The sequence below is a fragment of the Macaca thibetana genome, chromosome 3 (genome assembly GCF_024542745.1).
Source record: "Macaca thibetana thibetana isolate TM-01 chromosome 3, ASM2454274v1, whole genome shotgun sequence".
Lineage (NCBI taxonomy): Eukaryota > Metazoa > Chordata > Mammalia > Primates > Cercopithecidae > Macaca > Macaca thibetana.
The window spans coordinates 144,981,825-145,003,020 of NC_065580.1; the positions used below are offsets into that span (position 1 = coordinate 144,981,825).

The 21,196-nt window shown below is 45.7% G+C and overlaps 1 protein-coding gene across 7 annotated transcripts in view; it reads right to left on the reverse strand.

Annotated features, from left to right (window-relative positions):
* The window catches only part of WIPI2 (WD repeat domain, phosphoinositide interacting 2), a 47,471-nt gene that overhangs the window by 22,449 nt on the left and 3,826 nt on the right, over positions 1 to 21,196 (reverse strand). For 4 of the 7 annotated variants that reach the window (XM_050784051.1, XM_050784049.1, XM_050784052.1 and 1 more), the window contains one exon: positions 15,268 to 15,350. In XM_050784051.1, the coding sequence (XP_050640008.1) occupies positions 15,268 to 15,350 (83 nt within the window). Of the gene's footprint in view, positions 1 to 615; positions 709 to 15,267; positions 15,351 to 21,196 lie in introns of all 7 variants that reach the window. The other 3 variants (XM_050784048.1, XM_050784047.1, XM_050784046.1) reach the window with 1 other exon arrangement.

Consider the following 21,196-nt stretch of genomic DNA (forward strand, 5'->3'; position numbering starts at 1 on the left):
GCTGCCCCACACGCCATCGTGCAGCGTGACACCACTTCAAATGGAACAGGCCATAAACACAAGTGCATCATCCTAAGCTCTTCACAGCGTCCATTCAGTGTCTTCTCAGTTGCTTTTACCAGAAAGCTGCCATAAAACCTTCTTTCTGACAACAGCAAGTGACCTTCATTCAAAAGGAACACATGCAAGTGTCTGCCACAAATAGGGAGACGGTGGCGTGGTTGCAGGGCCAGGGAGGACAGGCTCTGTCCGCAGCTTCTCTGCTCAGGAGCATCTCAGACTAGGGGCCACCGTCTTCCAGGATCTATCAACGAAAGGCACAATCAGGAGGGATCACGCCAGTGCGTGGACACAGGAGTCTTTGTCAGCAGATGCACCTCTAGCACCTGGCACGCAGCACCACTCAGACACGAGGCCAACCCAACTCAGAGACAGTGCATAACACGGAATGTCAATTATTTGCAGTAAAAATAATTTCCCTAAAGATCAGACCCTGGTTCTCCGACCAGTCCTCTCTTTCCCTCAGGAGATCGACATGGATACCAGGTTATGGCAGCCCTGCTTGCTAGGCGGTGGGCGACAAAGAGGGTTGGGGCCAGATGCGGTGCTTCACACCTGTAATCCCCGCACTTTGGGAGGCCAAGGTAGGAGGACTGCTTGAGGCCAGGAATTCGACACCAGCCTGGGCAACACAGTGAGGTCCCATCTCTACAAAAAAATACAAAAATTAGTTGGGTGTGGTGGTGCATGCCTGTGGTAGCTGAGGTAGGAAGAGTGCCTGATCCCAGGAGGCTGAGGCTGCAATGAGCTGTGATCGTGCTCCTGCACGCCAGCCCAGGCAAAAGAGTGAGACCCTGTCTGTAATACCAGCCCTGCCCCCAAAAGGAGGGTGGGACTGAATGACGATCGTGGCTGGTGTCCTGAGGCTGCTACCCTCACTTCTCGAATCCAGCAGCCAGATGTGCAAATCCAGTGGCACAAGGCCCTTCCTCCGCCACTGTCCAGCCTCTCACTCTCCAGGCACCCTGTTCTCAGGTAGTACTTGCTAGTATTTGGGGCTGCACGCACTGGCCCAGTTGCATCCTGTACCTGTCGCCTCTAGCAGTCACCACGCTTACCACTGAGAATCTAGGCAATGGCTGAGCGACAAAGTTCCCAGCTGGACCGATGGTCTGAGGACAGGTGCCGTGTTTGGCCCATTCACGGCTGCACCCCCAGGTCTAATGTCACCTGTCATGGAGGAGGAGCTCCTTCCACACTGGCTGAACGGATGGAATGGACCTTATGACCAGATTTTGGATATTTCTCAAACTCCCCCAAATGATGTTGTTTTAAAAACACCATTAAAAACAAAACCAAACAAACAAAAAAACTCAATCTCTGTGCCATTCAGTTTCAGTGGTGAAATGCTGTTACCCCCAGTACTACACCAAGAGGCAGAAGTGCTCTTGGTGAAGCTCAGCGGCATGCGTCCTAACACATGCGCTGGGCGTGCGTGCAGCACCGCAACCTTGGCGAGTACTGGGTGCAACGGCGACCATGCAGGAACACAAATTTAACAATCACATTCCAGTCTCAGCTCTCTTCTAATTAGCTGTAAGGCCTGGTACCTATTTCCCGAATGGTGATAGAAGAGTTGGACTCTCGACTTCAACTCCAGGGCTGGGACACATAGGAAAACCTGGTATACACAAAACTGGTTTTTTATTAAGTAAAATTTTATTTAAATCCACTGGCCTCCTAAATCCAATCAGTGGTAAAAAGAACTGACTTCCAAATAGGGCTGCTCCTGCACACGCACAGGCTCTGCATCCGTGAACTCGCCTGCCTGGGAAGGTTTATTTGTGACCCCACACGAACACGCACAGTGGTTTACAGCCCTCTGTGGACACGTGCAGAGCGGGAAGTTTTTTCTGTTTTTTTTTGTTTGTTTGTTTGTTTTTGAGACGGAGTCTCACTCTGTCGCCCAGGCTGGAGTGCAGTGGCACAATCTCGACTCACTGCAACCTCCGCCTCCCGGGTTCATGCCATTCTCCTGCCTCAGCCTCCTGAGTAGCTGGGACTACAAACGTCCGCCACCATGCCTGGCTAATTTTTGTATTTTTAGTAGAGACAGGGTTTCACCATGTTGGCCAGGCTGGTCTTCAACTCCTGACCTCAGCTGATCTGCCCACCTTGACCTTCCAAAGTGCGTCACTGCGCCCAGCCTCGGGAAAAGATTTGAGTCACATGACGCACATGTTCCTGGCTGAGATCACACAGGGCAACGTCCTGTCTTCTCGTGTTGATTCTGAAAACAACTGTCCTTTTCGTGGTCTATTTAGGGCTACCGAGTGTCTGCTTTTTGCACTTTTGCGTTTTTGTTGATTTCACTGTTGGCTCCGGCACAGTGCTGAGCGTCGTCCAGTGTCCCTAAGCACAAGCAGCCTGTGATGCGCCCCACAGAGAAAACATACATGTGGGCTGAGTTCTATATGAGCTGCGAGTTCAATGTTAGTGAACCAACAATCCGCATTCCGTCAGCATGTCCGGAGGCAGGGAAGCACACACAAAATGAGGTTGTCTTTTGATCAGCTGATGCAAACACTGCGACCAGAGGCTACCTAACAATCCTTCCCCTGGGAGCAACACTTCATGATTCGCTAATCCAGCATCCCAGAGATTTACAGACTAGAACTGCGAATAACAAGAATCAACTGTATTTTTAGTTTTTTTTCAAAGAATAGGTTCTTACTGCTTTGCTTGGTAAAACTTATTTACTTCACCCATTCAACACAAACAGCAGATCCTACCAGGAGAGACCATCCCAAGTATACAGTGGTAAACAGGGCGGTGCCTGCCATCACGGAGAGGGGGCCAAAGAGATGTGCGCCCAGGGCCCTGTGTGGCACCGAAACTGTCAAGGGTCAGCAAAGGAGACTGTGTAAGAGAAAAGCCAGGACCGTGCATGAGATGGAAGCCAACAGAAGAGGGTATCTGAAGAACAGCAAGCAGGCAACCGTGCCCAGCGTTGCAGAGGAGGGAAGAGGAAATGAATACGCGTCCCCTGTGTCTGGGAACGAGCAGCTTACACGGAGACCTTGACATATTTTGATGGAGATGGCTGAAAGGAAGAATGGCTGAAACATGAAAGAGAATGAGAAGTGGAAAAAAACTTAGGCAACTACCTATAGGAGTTATGCTACAAGCCGGGCACAGGGGCTCACGCCCGGAGTTCCAGCACTTTGGGAGGCCGAGGCAAGCAGATACCTGAGGTCAGGAGTTCGAGGCCAGCCTGGCCAACATGGTGAAACCCTGTCTCTACTAAAAATACAAAAAATGAGCCGGGCATCGTGGTGGGCACCTGTAATCCCAGCTCTTTGGGAGGCTGAGGCAGGAGCATCACTTGAACCTGAGAGACGGAGGTTGCAGTCAGCCAAGATGGCACCACCACACTCCAGCCTGGGCAGCAGAGCGAGACTCTACCAAAAAAACAAAAAGAAAAACCAAAACCAAAAAAAGAAGTTATGCTCTGGAGAAGCAGAAATGTGGGAGGGGCTGGGGGATATGCATGGGCAAGGGAACTTTCTGTCTTCAAATACAGGAGCTACTAGATACACTGAGATGGATTTATGGTTGAGACTGCATGCCTGGAGGAACAAACCACTTACGAGGCTGGTCAGGTGAAGAAGGAAAGAGAAGGGAGCCCCAGGCCGACAGCACCAACCTCTCTTGAAGCAGCAACAGGTGTTAATTGTGATGGGATGGAGGTGGGAGATTTCAGAGTGAGGACAGTATGAGACAATCATCTCAAAGAGCAAGCAACACAGTTATAAGAAAAATGCAGGACCACCAGCAGGCACTGGCAGGTCTCCATTAGAGGTGGTGATAAATTCCAATTCAACTAGAAAGAGAAAGATTGTACCAACCCAACAGATGCAGAAAAAGCATGAGAAAATGCAATGCTCATTTATGGTAGAAATTTAAGAAACCTAGAATGAGGAAGAACCTTCTTTCGCTGATGAACAACAGTTAAGAAAATCTACAGCTGACACTGTACTTAATGGTGAAGACATCTAAACTCTTCCCATTACGACCAGAAACAAGGCAAGGATACTCCCTCTCCCTACTTTGTGCTGACGAGTCTTACACACTGCAGTGAAGCAAGAAAAAGAAAGAAAGGCACAAACATTAGAAAACAAGACGCCAAACAGTCTCTACTGCCACCTTAAGGAATCTATAGGCAACTATCCAATACATGAATTTAGCAAAGTCATAGGATACAATATTAAAATATAAAAAATCAATTATATGTTTAGGCCAGCAGCAAACTGGAAAGGTAAATGAATTAATTTTCTTTTACGATACTGTCAAAATCCAAAGTGTTAGAAATAAATTTTACTGAAGATGTAAGACCTCCATATCAAAAAAAAAAAAAAAAAATCATAGAATATTACCAAAACAAAATTAAAAAGAGGTAAATAAATGAAGAGATTACCATGTTCATGGACTGGGTATTCAATATTATTAACGTATCAACTCTCAAATTGATCTCTAGGTCCAATCCCATCCCAATCATAATCCCAACAGGCTTTTTTGCAGACGAAGTGGATTTTAAATTTTATATGGAAAGAAAAAGAAACTAGAAAATGCAAAGCTATCCTGAAAAAGAACAAAGTTGAAGACTGACACACAGACCATTAGAAGAGAATACACAGCCCAGAAACAGACTCTCAGGTATAGGACTGTAAAGCACCAAAGCAATCCCAGGGGGGAAGGAAAATCTTCTCAACAAATGATGATGGAATAGGAATCCATTAGGAAAAAAATAACCTTGATTTACACCTCACAACATACATGACAATTAATGAGATGGATTACTGGCTTAAATATAAAAACTTCAGCTTTTATGCATAGTGTTAACTATATAAAGCTTTCACAGAACACACAGGAAAACACCTTCCTGACTCTAGGGTAGGCAAAAGTTTCTTGGACACGGCCTAGAAAGCAAAAACCATAAACGGAAAAAAACAAAACAAAACAAAAAACCATAAATAAATAGGACTGCATCAAAATTTAAACCATTTGCTCAAAGAAAGAAAACAGGCAAGCCACAGACGAGGAGAAAATAGTCACAAAACATATCTGACAAAGGACTACTATCCAGAATATGTAAAGAGCTCTAACAACTCTATAATAAAAACATAAACAACCAAACCTAAAAAGCAACAAAAGACTGGAACAGACATGTCACAGAAGAAGATATACAGATGGCCAACAAGCACATGAAAATGTTCAGCATCATTAGTTACCTGAGAAATTCAAATTAAAACCACGAAGATATCATTACACATACATCAGAAGGGCTAAAAAGAAAAAAACTAATAACATCAAAAGTTGGTGAGGAGGCTGGGTGCTGTGGCTCACGCCTGTAATCCCAGCACTTTAGGAGGTCGAGATGGCCAGATCGCTTGAGGTCAGGAGTTCCAGGCCTGCCTGGCCAACACGGTGAAACCCTGTCTCTACTAAAAATACAAAAATTAGCCAGGTGTGGTGGTGAGCATTGTAATCCCAGCTACCTGGGAGGCTGAGGGAGGAGAAACACTTGAACCCCGGAGGTGGAGGTGGTTGCAGTGAGCAGAGACTGTGCACTGCACTCCAGCCTGGGCGACAGAGAGAGACTCTATCTCAAAAAAAAAAAAAAAAAAAAAAAAAAAGTTAGTGAGGACGTAGAGCAATCAGAACTCTCATACAGCACTGATGGAACCACAAATGGTATAGTCACTTAGGAGAAGGTTATGGGGGTTTCTTACAAAACTAAACACATACCTACCCAACAATTCCACTACAATATTTATCTAAGATAAGTGAAAATATGTGTCCACTAAAAGACTTGTATGAGAATGTTCACAGTAGCTTTGTTCATAATAGCTAAACTACAAAGAGCCCAGATATCTGTCATGAAGAGAATACATCAACGACTGTCATATATTCACATACTGGGCAAATGAGACAAGATGTGGATAATCTAAAAAAAATGCAGAGCGAAAGAAACATCATCAAAAGAGTAGATGCTCCGTTCATATCAAGTTCTAGAAAAGACAAAACTAATCTATAGTAGAAAAAACCAGAACACTCGTTGCCTCTTGGGGAATGTTGGCAGAAGGGAGCTGAGACTGGAAGGAAGTATGAGAGAACTTTCTGGAGTATGGTAAACCTTGATAGGGTTTCAGTTCACAGAGATGCAGGCATTTGCTAAAGCTCACATAGTGTTCACTCAAGATACATGCATTCCACTGCAAGTACATTTTACCTTACAAGAAAAAAACAAACATTGAACTCTACTCAGTATTGAGGAGAAATGTACTGATGCCCATCATCTACCTGGAAACGCCCACACAAAAAATATAGCCAGGTGTGGTGGCTTGTCTGTAATCTCAGCACTCCGGGAGGCTGAGGTGGGAGGATCATTTGAGCCCAGGAGTTTGAGATCAGCCTGGACAACACAGCCAGATCTTGTCCCTATAAAAAAAATCGAAAATTTAGCTGAGCATGGCGGTGCACTCCTGTAGTCTCAGCAACTCTGGAGGCAGGGGCAGGAGAATCGCTTGAGCCCCGGAGGTCAAGGCTGTAGCAAGCTATGATTGCACCACTGCACTCCCAGGCTGGCAGCCTGGGTGACAGAGCTAGACGCTGTCTCAAAAAAAGAAATAAAAGTAAAAAAAAAAAAATGGATGGGGGTATGAGGGTGAGGGTGTGTGTGTGTGTGTGTGTGTTAGGACAAGTATAGTAAAATGTTAAGGGAAGGGCCAGGCACGATGGCTCACGCCTGTAATCCCAGCACTTTGGGAGGCTGAGATGGGCAGATCACAAGGTCAGGAGATCGAGACCATCCTGGCTAACACGGTGAAACCCCATCTCTACTAAAAAAAACACAAAAAACTAGCCGGGCGAGGTGGCGGGCGCCTGTAGTCCCAGCTACTTGGGAGGCTGAGGCAGGAGAATGGCGTGAACCCAAGAGGCAGAGCTTGCAGTGAGCTGAGGTTGCGCCACTGCACTCCAGCCTGGGTGACAGAGTGAGACTCGTCTCAAAAAAAAAAAAAAAGTTAAGGGAAGAATCTAAGTGGTGGATACACAGGTGTTAGCTGTAAAATACTTTCAACTTTTCAGTTTGAAAATTTCCTTTAACAAAATGTTAGAAAGAAAAATGATGTCTTCAGTTGCTTACGTGCAGGTGCTAAGAAGGTAATACCACCAACCATCATTTGGAAATGGTTTTCCTAAAATGTTAATGGGAAAAAGCAGGGCTTTCAGAATGTTTTAAACAGGGATGAGAGGATGAAGGCAGAAAAGCTCTTTTTTAACTGCAAATATTCACAAAAGAGAACAGTAAAATGAACCTCCATATACTCACCACCTAATCCAACAAATATTAACTTTCCACCATTTTGCTTCAACGATTTTTTCTTTATTGAAGTTTGGAAGAGAAGCTCCTTCCGACACTCACCCTAAATGCTTCAGAGTAAGCTCCTCTACATAAGAAAGGTCACAGGCAAGCATCCTTCCCAGCCCCTGAATGCAAGGGAGGGATTCCTTACATCCAATACACTCCAAGTACTGAAGGTAAAACACGACCCCAAAGTATTAGAGGACCACCTTGGGAAACGTTTTATGTACATGCCGGGAGTAGGAAAAACCCTTTCTAGCATTTAGAAGCCTTACAAAAAAAGACCAATGCATTTAAGTATATAGAAATTCAAGACTTCAGAATGGTGAAAAGAATCATAAACAAGGTCAAAAGGCAAATGACAGTCCAGAAGAAAAATATTTGCAACCCCTAACAAATGGCTAATTTGCTTTAAGTCATTAGGAGATAAATAACTCAACAGAAAAACAGGCAAAGGGCAGAAACAGGTAGTTAAGAAAACAACAGCAGCAGCACATGACTGCATGGAAAAAAAAAAAAAGAACTCAGTTTGAGTTGATTTAAGAATTACGAATAAAGCCTGGCACGGTGGTTCAGGCCTATAATCTCAGCACTTTGGGAGGCTGAGGCAGGTGGATCACTTGAGGTCAGGAGTTTGACACCAGCCTGGCCAACATGGTGAAATCCCATCTCTACAAAAAAAAAAATACAAAAATTGGATGAGCGTGGTGGCATATGCCTGTGGTCCCAGTTACTAAGGAGGCTGAGGCAGGAGAACTGCTTGAACTCGGGAAGTGGAGGTTGCACGCAGTGAGCCACCTCCTCCTGTGCGGACATGGGCAGCAGCAGAGGCAGGCCAGAAACTAAGTGTCAGGGCCAACCGCAAAGACCAGGTCTCCATGGATAAGTGGATGGGCTTCAGGAGTCTCTAACACCGCTAAAACCATATGATAAACACTGAGTGTTCTGGGGGAAATAGATCTATAACTCTCATCACATTTACACGAGTCAGTAACCAAAAGTAGGAGAGGTGGCTCTGCAAAGGGCAGAGATGAACCACCAATCATTCTGGAGTGAACACATTTTTGTCATTACTTAAGACTAATAGGCCAGGGCCAGGAGCAGTGGCTCCTGCCTGTAATCCCAGCACTTTGGGAAGCTGAGGCGGGTGGATTACCTCAGGTCAGGAGTTCGAAACCAGCCTGGCCAACATGGTGAAACCCCATCTCTACTAAAAATACAAAATGTAGCCAGGCGTGGTGGTGCATGCCTCTAATCCCAGCTACTCGGGAGGCTGAGGCAGGAGAACTGCTTGAACCCAGGAGGCAGCGAGCTGAGATCTTGCCATTGCACTCCAGCCTGGGCGATACAATGAGACTATGTCTCAAAAAAAAAAAGAAAAAAAAAACAACTAATAGGCCGGGCACATTGGCTCATGCCTGTAAGCCCAGCACTTTAGGAGGCTGAAGCAGGAAGATGGCCTGAGCCCACAAGTTCAAGACCAGCCTCGGCAACACAGGGAGACCCCAACTCTTAAAAAAAAAAAAAAAATTAGCCGGGCGTGGTGTACCTATAGGCCCAGCTATGTGGGAAGGGGGAAGATCACTTGAGCCCGGGAGGTTGAGGCTACAGTGAGCCATGTTGACACCACTGCACTCCAGCATGAGTGACAGAGTGAGACCCTGTGTTTTAAAAACGCAGTAGTAGTAGTGGTGGTGGTGGTAACAGCCATAACACAAAAGGATGCACTTCGCAGTGACACTGAGTTCTACAGACCAATCTGACTAGATCTTTTCAGGAATACACCTTTCAGAAAGCAACCTACTTTTATATATTGCTAGTAGTTTAGGCTTGTTGCCATTTTTCTACCATATTATTTTAAGATGCTCTAATATTTTTCTATTACACTTCACATACAGATGAACTTTCTTATTTTTTATTATTTTTGAGACAGAGTCTTTTCTGTTGCCCAGGCTGGAGCGCAGTGGCACAATCTTGGCTCACTGCAACCTTTGACTCCCAGGTCCAAGTGATTCTCCTGCCTCAGCCTCCCGAGTAGCTGGGATTACAAGAGCGCGCCACCATGTCTGGCTAAATTTTTGCATTTTTAGTAGAGGCAGGGTTACACCATGTTGGCCAGGCTGTTCTCGAACTCCTTACCTCAGGTGATCCACCCGCCTCAGCCTCCCAAAGTGTTGGGATTACAGGTGTGAGCCACCGCACCCGGCCCAGATGAGCTTTTAAACACATAAATATACATGGAACCCGCATACCCAGAACAATCACTTTCCACTAAACTGAAGTACAAACCTGGCTCAGCCCTCCCATGAAATAACGGTGGACAGTGGATCAGGCTGCTAGGTGAAAGACACCATAAAAATCAAATGAAAGCAAAGAAACCAGACTGCACAGATGTACTGACTCAAGATGACACGTCCCAGGACACCGGTGCCAAGAGGCATTCAGGCTGACACTAAGAAAGGCTGAATATGGCAGGGTGTGGTAGCTCACGCCTATAATCCCAGCACTTTGGGAGGCCGAGGCAGGCGGGCCATGAGGTCAGGAGATCGAGACCATCCTGGCTAACATGGTGAAACCCCGTCTCTACTAAAAATACACACACACAAAAATTAGCTGGGTGTGATGGCGCTACTGTAATCCCAGCTACTCGGGAGGCTGAGGCAGGAGAATGGCGTGAACCCGCGAGGCGGAGCTTGCAGTGAGCCGAGACTGTGCCACTGCACTCCAGCCTGGGTGACAGAGCGAGACTCCAACTCAAAAAAAAAAAAAAAAAAAAAAGACAAAGGTTGAACGCAAACTCCAGTGATCTACAGGGTCAAAGGCCTTGCTTTTAGCACTCATTCTAGGTGGCCTTAGCCACCGTTTCTGCCAAACTTCCCTCCTAGAGATTGCCTGACTAAAAGTTAAGAAATTAATTACTTGATTTAAAAAAGAATGTTGCTTTTTGCTTCTGCTGGCGTGGTTTATAGCTGACAACGATGAACCTCCTGGAGTGGGAAGGGAAGAACGAGGCCATGAGATAATTGCTTGAATCCACTTCCACGTGTGCCTGCGGCTCCGCCAGGATGCAAGGTAGCATTCCATCACCACAGATTTACGCCAAGAGACGCTCGTGGTTTCTCCTCTGTAGGATCCATTACTATAAATCTCACTGAAATTAATATTCCAACCAATGCACCGCCTGTCAAATAGGACTAACATCAGAAAGCACCATTTCTCAAACCTTAAGACGTAGATGATGGCCCGTAAAGTAAATGATTAGTTTCTTGGCAAAGCAGGAAGGTTTGATAAAAGGTGTTATATGTCAACGGCTTCGCTTCCATAATCAACGCAGGCTCTAATCACTTTTGCTGAGCTAAGGAGCAATCTGCTTGTGCTGGGTTTCAGAACTGAATGTTTATGAGATCTGTTTTCCTAGCTCAGAAACCAGCTTAGCAAATGCAAAGAAAACACACAGTGCAGCTTTTGAAAAAAGCCAACTTCTAAACTTTTGTGATCTTTTACAAATAATAAACCGATATCCTTCATTTATTTTGCCTAACAGTGTAGGATATTGTTGTAGAATATTTTAGAGAAAAGAGACCACATTTTGTGCATTATGTATATTCAAAAAACGAGGACGACAACAAAAATGCACATGGAGAGAGAAAATGATCACATGAGAGGCTGGGCGCGGTGGCTCACACCTGTAATCCCAGCACCGATCATGAGAGAGGCCGGGCGCGGAGGCTCACGCCTGTAATCCCAGTGCCGATCATATGAGAGGCCGGGCGCGGAGGCTCACGCCTGTAATCCCAGCGCCGATCATATGAGAGGCCGGGCGCGGAGGCTCACGCCTGTAATCCCAGCAATGATCACGAGAGGCCGGGCGCGGAGGCTCACGCCTGTAATCCCAGCGCTTTGGGAAGCTGAGGTGGGAGGACTGCTTGAGACCAGGAGTTCAAGACCAGCCTACGCAACATAGTAAGACCCCGTTTCTACAAAAATTACAAAAAAATTAGCCATGTGTAGTGGTGCGTGCCTCTGGTCCCAGATAGGAGGCTGAGGGGGGAGGATCACTTGAGCTCAGGAGGTCAAGGGTACAGTGAGCTATGATTATGCCACTGTACTCCAGCCTGGGTGACAGAGCGAGACTCTGTCCCCATATATATATGTATATGAGGTGTCCATAAACAATGAGCAAAGCCTATCTGGCAGCTCCTGCAACTTTCAAGTCCGAAATGATAACACTGATAGTAGAAAATCTATCTTCCAGTACTGCTTGACCAAGCTTTTGTGTGTGTGTGAATTTTCTTTTCTAAGTAAATAAAAGAAGAACAAGTAGTTGTCCATCATGTTTTTCTCTAAGACCAGCTCTGGCTCATTCTTTCTGTAACAGCCACAGTGAGTGACAGCAAAGATCTGATTTTATGATGGACTGTTAAAGAGTTTTGAGAGTAGAAGTCAATACTGAGTCTGAACTAAACACTGAGACATGAAGAAATATTCTTTCTTGTGAGTCTACCTACAGAAAAATGCTGGAAAACAATCTTGACATTTCACTTAGTAGCCGACCTGTTTTCTAAGAGACATTATCTTATCTACTAAAAAAAAAAAAAAAAAAAAGGATGTGAAAGAGGAAAGACAGATAACATTCTAGGAATAGAACAACATAATAGCTTCAGTTTATAGTATTAACCCTTGCCGGGCGCGGGGGCTCCCGCCTGTAATACCAGCACTTTGGGAGGCCGAGGCGGGCGGATCACAAGGTCAGGAGATTGAGACCATCCTAACGCGGTGAAACCCTGTCTCTACTAAAAATACAAAAAATTAGCTGGGTGTAGTGGCGGGCGCCTGTAGTCCCAGCTACTTGGGAGGCTGAGGCAGGAGAATGGCATGAACCTGGGAGGCAGAGCTTGCAGTGAGCCGAGATCGCGCCATTGCACTCCAGCCTGGGTGACAGAGCAAGACTCCATCACAAAAAAAAAAAAAAGTATTAACCCTCAAAACATTCTTTGTCCATTTCATCATCTATTTTTAAGGGCCAAGGTTCACTAAGAAGAACACAGAAATTCATGCACCTACCGTCGTACCATGTTGGTCAGTAAACATCCACTCTTTATTATTTATTTATTTATTTATTTATTTTTATTTATTTATTTTTTTGAGACGGAGTCTTGCTCTGTCACCCAGGCTGGAGTGCAGTGGCCGGATCTCAGCTCACTACAAGCTCCGCCTCCCGGGTTCACGCCATTCTCCTGTCTCAGCCTCCCGAGTAGCTGGGACTACAGGCGCCCGCCACCTCGCCCGGCTAGTTTTTCGTATTTTTTAGTAGAGACAGGGTTTCACCGTGTTAGCCAGGATGGTCTCGATCTCCTGACCTCGCGATCCGCCCGTCTTGGCCTCCCAAAGTGCTGGGATTACAGGCTTGAGCCACCGCGCCCGGCCTTTTTATTTATTTATTGAGACAGAGTCTCACGGTCACTGAGGATGGAGTGCAGTGGCACAATCTTGGCTCACTGCAACCTCTGCCTCCTGGGTTCAAGTGATTCTCGTGCCTCAGCCTCCCTAGTAGCTGGGATTACAGGTGTGAGCCACCATGCCTGGCTAATTTTTGTGTATTTTCAGTAGAGACAGGGTTTTGCCACATTGGCCAGGCTTGTCTTGAACTCCTGGCCTCATGTGATCCGCCTGCCCTGACCTCACAAAGTGCTGGGATTACAGGCCTGAGCCACTGCGCCCGGCCAATATCCACTCTAAAAGATACTATCAAGACATCCCATTTTGTTCCACTAAAAATCTCTGGGAAATAAGGCACTAGAAGTCAGTAACCAAACTTCAATTTGAGGAAAAGGAAAGACCAGGATTTGGCATTCTTCCACTCTTTCTAAGCACTGGCCCCCCATAGGGGAAAAAATATTCTGTGTGTTTGAAAACAGATGACTATAGTGACTCCAGCAACAATTTAATAGCACAATTCAAGTACTTCATCTGGATCTGGACTGAATAGATCTTTTAGTCATTCATAAAAGCCTGGAGACAGGGCTGCCCTCCACTGCAGAAACCCCCCATGGGGAGCAATCCTGTGTGCCTCACGTGAAGGCAGCCAGGTGGCAGGGCTTCAGGAAGGCGGGTGGCACCTGGGATAAACAGTCCTGGTTCACACCTATGTTATCACCCAGATCACATCTCCCAGCCTCCATGGCAGAAGAAAGGCTTTTTTGGAAGATTTAGTAAGCACCAGTAGGCAAGTCTAAGGACAAAGAAAGGAGTAAAACCTAAGCCAGCCAGCAGGAGCCATGAGTCAGGGACGCGGATCATGTAAATTCTGCTGCCCCACTCTCTCCCTGCAAAGGGCCTGGGTACTCGCTGTTGGGGGCAGCAACAAGAAAGACACTGCTGGGGAGAATCAGACACATCCCCTCATGGAGGTGAGGGGCACCTGCAGGCTCACCTGCAGAGAGGCCAGGGCCCAGGAGGGAGTCTGAAAGGCCCCACCTGCTGGCGGGCCAGGAGAACGCCATAATTTCAAGTCACCAGCACAAGTTCAGAATTGCTGGAACCCAGGGGAGACAGAGGGTGTGGTGAGCCAAGATGGCACCACTGCACTCCAGCCTGGGCAGTAAGAGCGAAACTCCGTTTCAAAAAAAAAACAAAAAAGACTGCACAGAACCTACGCACACACAAATAAGCACAAGGAGGACTGGAGAGTGTGCCCAGGAGGGGTGGATGTCAACATCCTGGCTGTGATATTACACTGGGGCTTTGTGAGATGTTACCATTGGGAAGAACAGGATAAAGGATGCAAGAGACCTGTATTATTTCCTACAACTACATGTGAATCCATAATTATCTTAATTAAAAATTACACATGTGGAAAGAGTCCAAAGCTTCCCGTCACAGTCTCCATCATGGGGTTTACTCAGCAAATACCATTTTTGCACACTGTTAAGTATACATATACATAATCTCTAACCCCCGCAATAATCTTATAGATGTGCATTATTTCTGTTTTGCAAAAAATAAAAGAAACTGAGGCCCAGAGATGAAGGAATCCATCTAGAACCACACAAAATATGACTGAGCAAGAGGCCAAAGCGCATGGCCTCCCGCTGTTCCATGCGCCTCTCCAACATGTGGGCCACTTCAAGGCTGTAAAATGCCAATGCGAGAAAACAAATTGTTCCTACAGGGGCTGTAAAATTTTCAATTTTCTGGAAGCCCTTTATGATAGTAATCTAGACGGTTTAAATGGCATTAAAAACGGAGAGAAGTCAGCTGGGCACGGTGGCTCACGCCTGTAATCCCAGCACTTTGGGAGGCCGAGGCGGGCAGATCATGACGTCAGGAGATTGAGACCATCCTGGCTAACACGCTGAAACCCCATCTCTACTAAAAATACAAAAAAATTAGCCGGGTGTGGTGGGCGCCTGTAGTCCCAGCTACTCGGGAGGCTGAGGCAGGAGAATGGCGTGAACCTGGGAGGCAGAGCTTGCAGTGAGCCGAGATCGCGCCACTGCACTCCAGCCTGAATGACAGAGCCAGACTCCGTCTTAAAAAAAAAAAAAAAAACAAACCGTGGGGGGAGAAGTTACAGACCAGTACATATGGTATGAGCTCACGTACTGAAGACCCTCGTGAACACAGCTCCCTCGGTATCTGCACTCCTATGTAGGCAAATGCACAGATCGGGGCAGACAGCTACAGGTATCACCAGTTGCCACCTCTTGGAGAGATGAAGGCAGAAGCAGAGGACTGGTCAGAGGGTGTCTGGACTTCAACCACAGTGTCTGAATTTTAGACCGCATTCCAATTCAACTTTTTTTTTTTTAGAGAAGGGGAAAAATAAAGCAAACACTTACTGCATTCATAGATCTGTTCCAGCTTATCCACAGAAGAAAGGGAGAAAAATTTATAACCGGACTTACTACCAACAGCTAGGGACCTGCAAAAAAGCCAAATTCAGAAATAAGAGCTGATACGTGCAGACAGTGACAATGTAGATAACTAGCTCCCACATTCCCAGCGATTTCCCAGCAAGTTCCCCTCATGCTCACCACAAGTCAGCACAGAGCAAATCATTTCATACTGTTTGTATCAAGTGCTTGGCACAGGAAGATGCCACAAGGTCAATAAAATACAGACAATATTATTACTTAAATCCTATAAAACTTTTCTGAGGCTGGATGTGGTGGCTCACGCTTGTAATCCCAACACTTTGGGAGGCCGAGGCAGGAGGACTGCTTGAGCCCAGGAGTTCAAGATTAGCCTGGGCAAAATACTGAGACTCCATCTCTACAAAAATAACAATAAAAATAAAACAATTAGCTAGGCATGGTGGTGCCCTTGTAGTCCCAGGGAGCTACTTGGGAGGCTGAGGTGGGAGGACTGCATGAGCCCAGGACTGGAGGCTGAGGCTGCAGCGAGCTAAGATCGATCCTGCTACTGCACTCCAGCATGGGAGACGGAGCGAGAGACTGTCTCAAGAAAAGAAACCAAGAAACTTTTTCTGGAGCTCTAACATACAGCATAGTAACTGTAGTTGATAATACCGTATCATGTACTTGAAATGTGCTGAGACAGCAGATCTTAAGTGTGCTTATCACAAAAACGTAACTATTTGAGGTGATACATATGTTAATTAACTTGACTGTGGTGATCACTTCAAAAGGCATGTGTATATAAACATCACACTGTATACCTTAAACAGATACAATTTTAATTATACCTCAATAAAGTGGAGGGAAAATTAAAATAAAAATACCAAAAAACAAACTCTATACAATTTTAAATATAAGTTTGGGATATAAGCACAAGTAATCAGCCTTATTGTTTCCCTCAAAACATACTGGGGTTTCTCAAGTGGTCTGATATATACATACAGTATACGTCAGAGTATGAGAGTTAAGCAAGCTGGTCAGGTGCAGTGGCTCACGCCTGTAATCCCAGCACTTTGGGAGGTCAAGGGGGCAGACTACTTGAGGTCAGGAATTCGAGACCAGCCTGGCCAGCATGGCAAAACCCTGTCTCTACTAAAAACACAAAAATCAGTCAGGCATGGTGGTAGGCACCTGTAATCCCAGCTACTTGGGAGGCTGAGGCAGGAGAATTGCTTGAACCTGGGAGGAGGTGGCTGCAGTAAGTAGAGATTGCGCCACTGCACTCCAGTCTGGGTGACAGAGCGAGACTCCATAAAAAAAAAAAAAAAAAAAAGTTAAGTAAGCCAATTTTCTAAAATTTTTTTTTTTTTTGAGACGGAGTCTCGCTCTGTCGCCCAGGCAGGAGTGCAGTGACGCCATCTCGGCTCACTGCAAGCTCTGCCTCCTGGGTTCACGCCATTCTCCTGCCTCAGCCTCCTGAGTAGCTGGGACTACAGACGCCCGCCACCATGCCTAGCTAATTTTTTTTTGTATTTTTAGTAGAGACGGGGTTTCACTGTGTTAGCCAGGATGGTCTCGATCTCCTGACCTTGTGATCCACCCGCCTTGGCCTCCCAAAGTGCTGGGATTACAGGTGTGAGCCACCATGCCCGGCCTAATTTTCTAAATTTTAAACAAAGGTATTTACAATGGAGGTGGACGCAGGCATCTCTCTGTGCTTCTGCAGGCCTTTAACACCCGTGACTCCATCCCCTATGCTGTGCCATGGCTGAGCAGTGGGTTGGAAACGAAACAGACTCAAAAGCTACCTTAGAGTCTGGAATCAAAGGCCCCATTGTCGGCTTACAAGGAAAAAGCAGAGGACTGGTTTGATGGCCTTGCGTTTATGATTCCATATTCATCACCCAACACCACTGCTTCTGCAAGGAGGCTCAAGGAACCCACAGTTCAGCAGTCCCTCCCAGCAGGGGCCTCAGGGACACCACAGAAGGGGTTTCCTCATCAAAAAAGTGCCTCTCCAGAACCCAGCTGACCAAAGAAAGCAAAACAAGAAGCAAGTCCAGCAAGCAAAAGAAAGATGAGCGAATGAGCAGGAAGCACTGGGGTATGGAGGAATCAGATACCAGGATCACTTTTAACATCTGGGAGAACACGAAAACGAGCAGGTAAAACAGAAGGCTGAAACAGGGAAAGGGGATGTTTCACACTGAGTATTTGTACCCCAAGACAGGATCAGGGCTATTTTAATGATCATGTCATTTATTACAAACTTGAGATTTACAACTACTCTTTCACATATATGTGGAAGAAATGTATTCCAAGAAGGGAGTTACTGTAATCAGTATTAATCTGTAAAATCACACTGATTCATCTTAGAAGTATAAAAAGAACAGAAACAAAACTCTACCAGCTCATATAATTTTTCCTCGCAAAATTTTTTTGCTTTACTATACTGAATTAGTTGTATCAATTGTTTTATTAATGAAATAATTAGGTATTATTACCTGTAAATATTTTGAAAATTAATAAAAGAACCAAGAAGAATACAGTAATATCCCCAGGCTAAAAATAAAACAAAATCTCAGCAACCCAGAACTTTTGGGAAACTGATGTTCAGGAAAACATTTTCCAGATAACTAAGGGTTGCTATTTTAAGCATGACTCCCGCACTCCCAATTTCTGATTAAAAAAACAAATTGTTCTTAAATTGTATACCTTCCCGCGTCCTTAAAACAAGGGAAGACAAGTTCTTTTGAGTTGAGGGTTTGGTATCAAACAGCCAGACTGTAGTGCTGAGTTTATTTTATTTTATTTTTTGAGATGGAGTCTTGCTCTGTCACCCAGGCTGGAGTGCAGTGGTGCGATCTCAGCTCACTGAAACTTCTGCCTCCTGGGTTCAGTCAATTCTCCTGCCTCAGTCTCCTAAGTAGCTGGGATTACAGGCACCTGCCACCACCACGCTCGGCTTATTTTTATATTTTTAGTAGAGATGGGGTTTCACCATATTGGCCAGCTGGTCTTGAACTCCTGACCTCAGGTGATCCACCTGCCTTGGCCTCCCAAAGTGCTGGGATTATAGGCGTGAGCCACCGCACCCGGCCTGTAGCGCTGAGTTTATAAAACTATTTTTCTATCTCTCGTTTTGCCGACAGTTATCACTTTTCCTTGTGACCATCCTACCATCATTAGCAGCCCGTCCTTTCTAATTTCTTGGTGACTTGGAAAGTAAATCACCAAGCTTATTAGCATTATGTATAAAATGAGCTTGTGGGGCGGGGGGACTTCTCCCACGGGCAAAATTAACGAGCCTTCGTCCCTGATCCTTGGGTTAGACATCCCAGGTCTCTGCTGTGCTCCCTACACACGGAATTTGTTAAAACTGGACTCTGCCAATCTAGTTCAGATATTTGGAAGCTGATGTAGGATATTAAATACCTCAGCTAGAAGTTTAACCCCATGGTTTATAAAACTGTGCATTACAGTCAGTTAAGAAAGGGAAACAAAAATATTCCAAATATTTTTTGAGATGTATATATACCATAGTATGAGGACACTTTATTGTAAAGATAAGTTTTTTTTTTTTTTAGATGGAGTGTCGCTCTGTCATCCAGGCTGGAGTGCAGTGGCACAATCTCGGCTCACTGGAACCTCCACCTCCTGGGTTCAAGCGATTCTCCTGCCTCAGCCTCCCAGGTAGCTTGGATTAGAGGTATGCACCACCATGCCCAGCTAATTTTTTGTATTTAGTAGAGATGGGGTTTCACTATGTTGGTCAGGCTGGTCTCGAACTCCTGACCTCAGGTGATCTACCTGCCTCAGCCTCCCAAAGTGCTGGGATTACAAATGTAAGCCACCATGCCTGGCAAAAGTTTTTTTTGTTTTTTTTTTTTGAGACGGAGTCTTGCTCTGTCGCCCAGGCTAGAGTGCAGTGGCGCTATCTCAACTCACTGCAACCTCCGCCTCCTGGTTCAAATGATTCTCCTGCTTCAGCCTCCTGAGCAGCTGGGATTATAGGCACCCACCATTGCACCTGGCTAATTTTTGTATTTGCAGTAGAGACGGGGTTTCACCATCTTGGCCAGGCTGGTCTCAAACTCCTGACCTCGTGATCCACCTGCTTTGCCTTTCCAAGGTGCTGGGATTACAGGCACGACCACCGCACCCGGCCTAGATGAGTATGTTTAAAGAATGGTATTAAATATAAATGTGATTGATATTTTTGTCTCAACATCAACAATCAAGTTCTACAACCCTTTGGAGATTTTGCCTTAAACAATTTCAAAATTGACCTGACCATAAAATGGCAGACATATTAACGGGAGAGGCAGAGCAACAGGTAAGTATGAGATTTTTCCCTAATACACAGTTTTATTGCCAAAAAGTGTTTATTTATTTATTGTTAAGTCAACAGAGTGGGGTTTTTGTTTTGTTTTGTTTTTTTTTGAGACAGGGTCTCACGCTGCCACCCAGGCTGCAGCGCAGTGGTGTGATCTCGCCTTACTGCAGCCCCAACCTCCTGGGCTCAAGGGATCTTCCCATCTCAGCCTCCCGAGTAGCTGGGACCACAGGCGCGTGCCACCACACCTGGCTAATTTTTGTGTTTTGTGTAGAGTCGAGGTCTCCCCATGTTGCCCAACCTGGTCTTTAACTCCTGAACTCAAGGGATCTTCCCACCTTGGCCTTGCAAAGTGCCAGGATTACAGGCGTGAGTCACTGTGCCTGTCCCCATCAGTGGGCTCTTTCATTGACAAAGGGGAAAACTAGCAAATCATAACCAAATATGTATTGGTTCAATCCCCCATTTTGCCACTATTCCTCACCTTCAACTGTGCCTGGTGCCCAAACCCAGAGACCAGGCCTGTCCTTTGCCAGGGAAGGACAGAGTCACTGCATTTTAAACACACTTGAAACCCATCCTCCTCATTTCACACCTGCACAACTCCGCCTCTGGAGCCCTGGACTGCCCATTCCCGAGCCTGTCGGGGATTCTGCAGTTTAAACTACGTTGGTTCTCTGCTTTCTTCACTAGCAATTTTAGATCCCACTTCCTTTACCACTCGCTAGCTTCCAAATTGGCTAATATCGCCTTTCTCATTCTTTCTATCCTATGAATTTAAGCCTTTTAAAATATCTTTTTGAGGCCAAGGGTGGTAGCTTGCGTCTGCAATCTCAGCTACCCAGGTAGGAGGATCACTTGAAGCCAGGAGTTTGAGACCAGTCGGGGCAACAAAGTGAAACCCCGTCTCTACTAAAATAAAAAATTAAGAAATGTTTAAAATTAGAAAATATATTTTTTTCGCATTTTACTGATTAACATTTTATTAGGGTCTGGGGATGGAACCAAAATAAATGCTTATGTTTGATCCATCATTTTTAACTGAAAGTCTCTGTCAATGAATTGAAACTTGAACATTCAACATCAAAAAGACAGTGACTGCCACTCAAAAATGAAGATGTGAGTCAGATTTTTTGCTTTTCTTCCTTTTCTCCCCCATCCCTAATTGTCAGTCCATAAAGATTCTCCTTCTTCATCCTCTTTGCGGAGAAGCCATACTTGATTGCGAGCTTAGGTGGATACAGCCCGACACTGTAAACCAAAAGCAACCTCAACTGTAGTTGCCAGCCCAGACCTGGTAAGGCCTGGTAGGCCCTGGTAGGCCCTGGTGCCGTCTCTTTTAGGGCTATGGACAGCCCACCCCTATCCCTGCTCCACCTCACATCCTCCACCTCCACATCCCTGCAGCCTTTCCAACTCATCAGTATCCCAAGTAGAGCTCTCTCCTCCTTGGCTTCTTCACCACGATGTTATCACATTCACTCGGAACCCAAGCCAGAAACTGGGTGACATCTAAGTTCTCCCTTGGCTGCAGGACGCACACCCTGTGGGTCACACAAGTCCTGACGGCGAGTC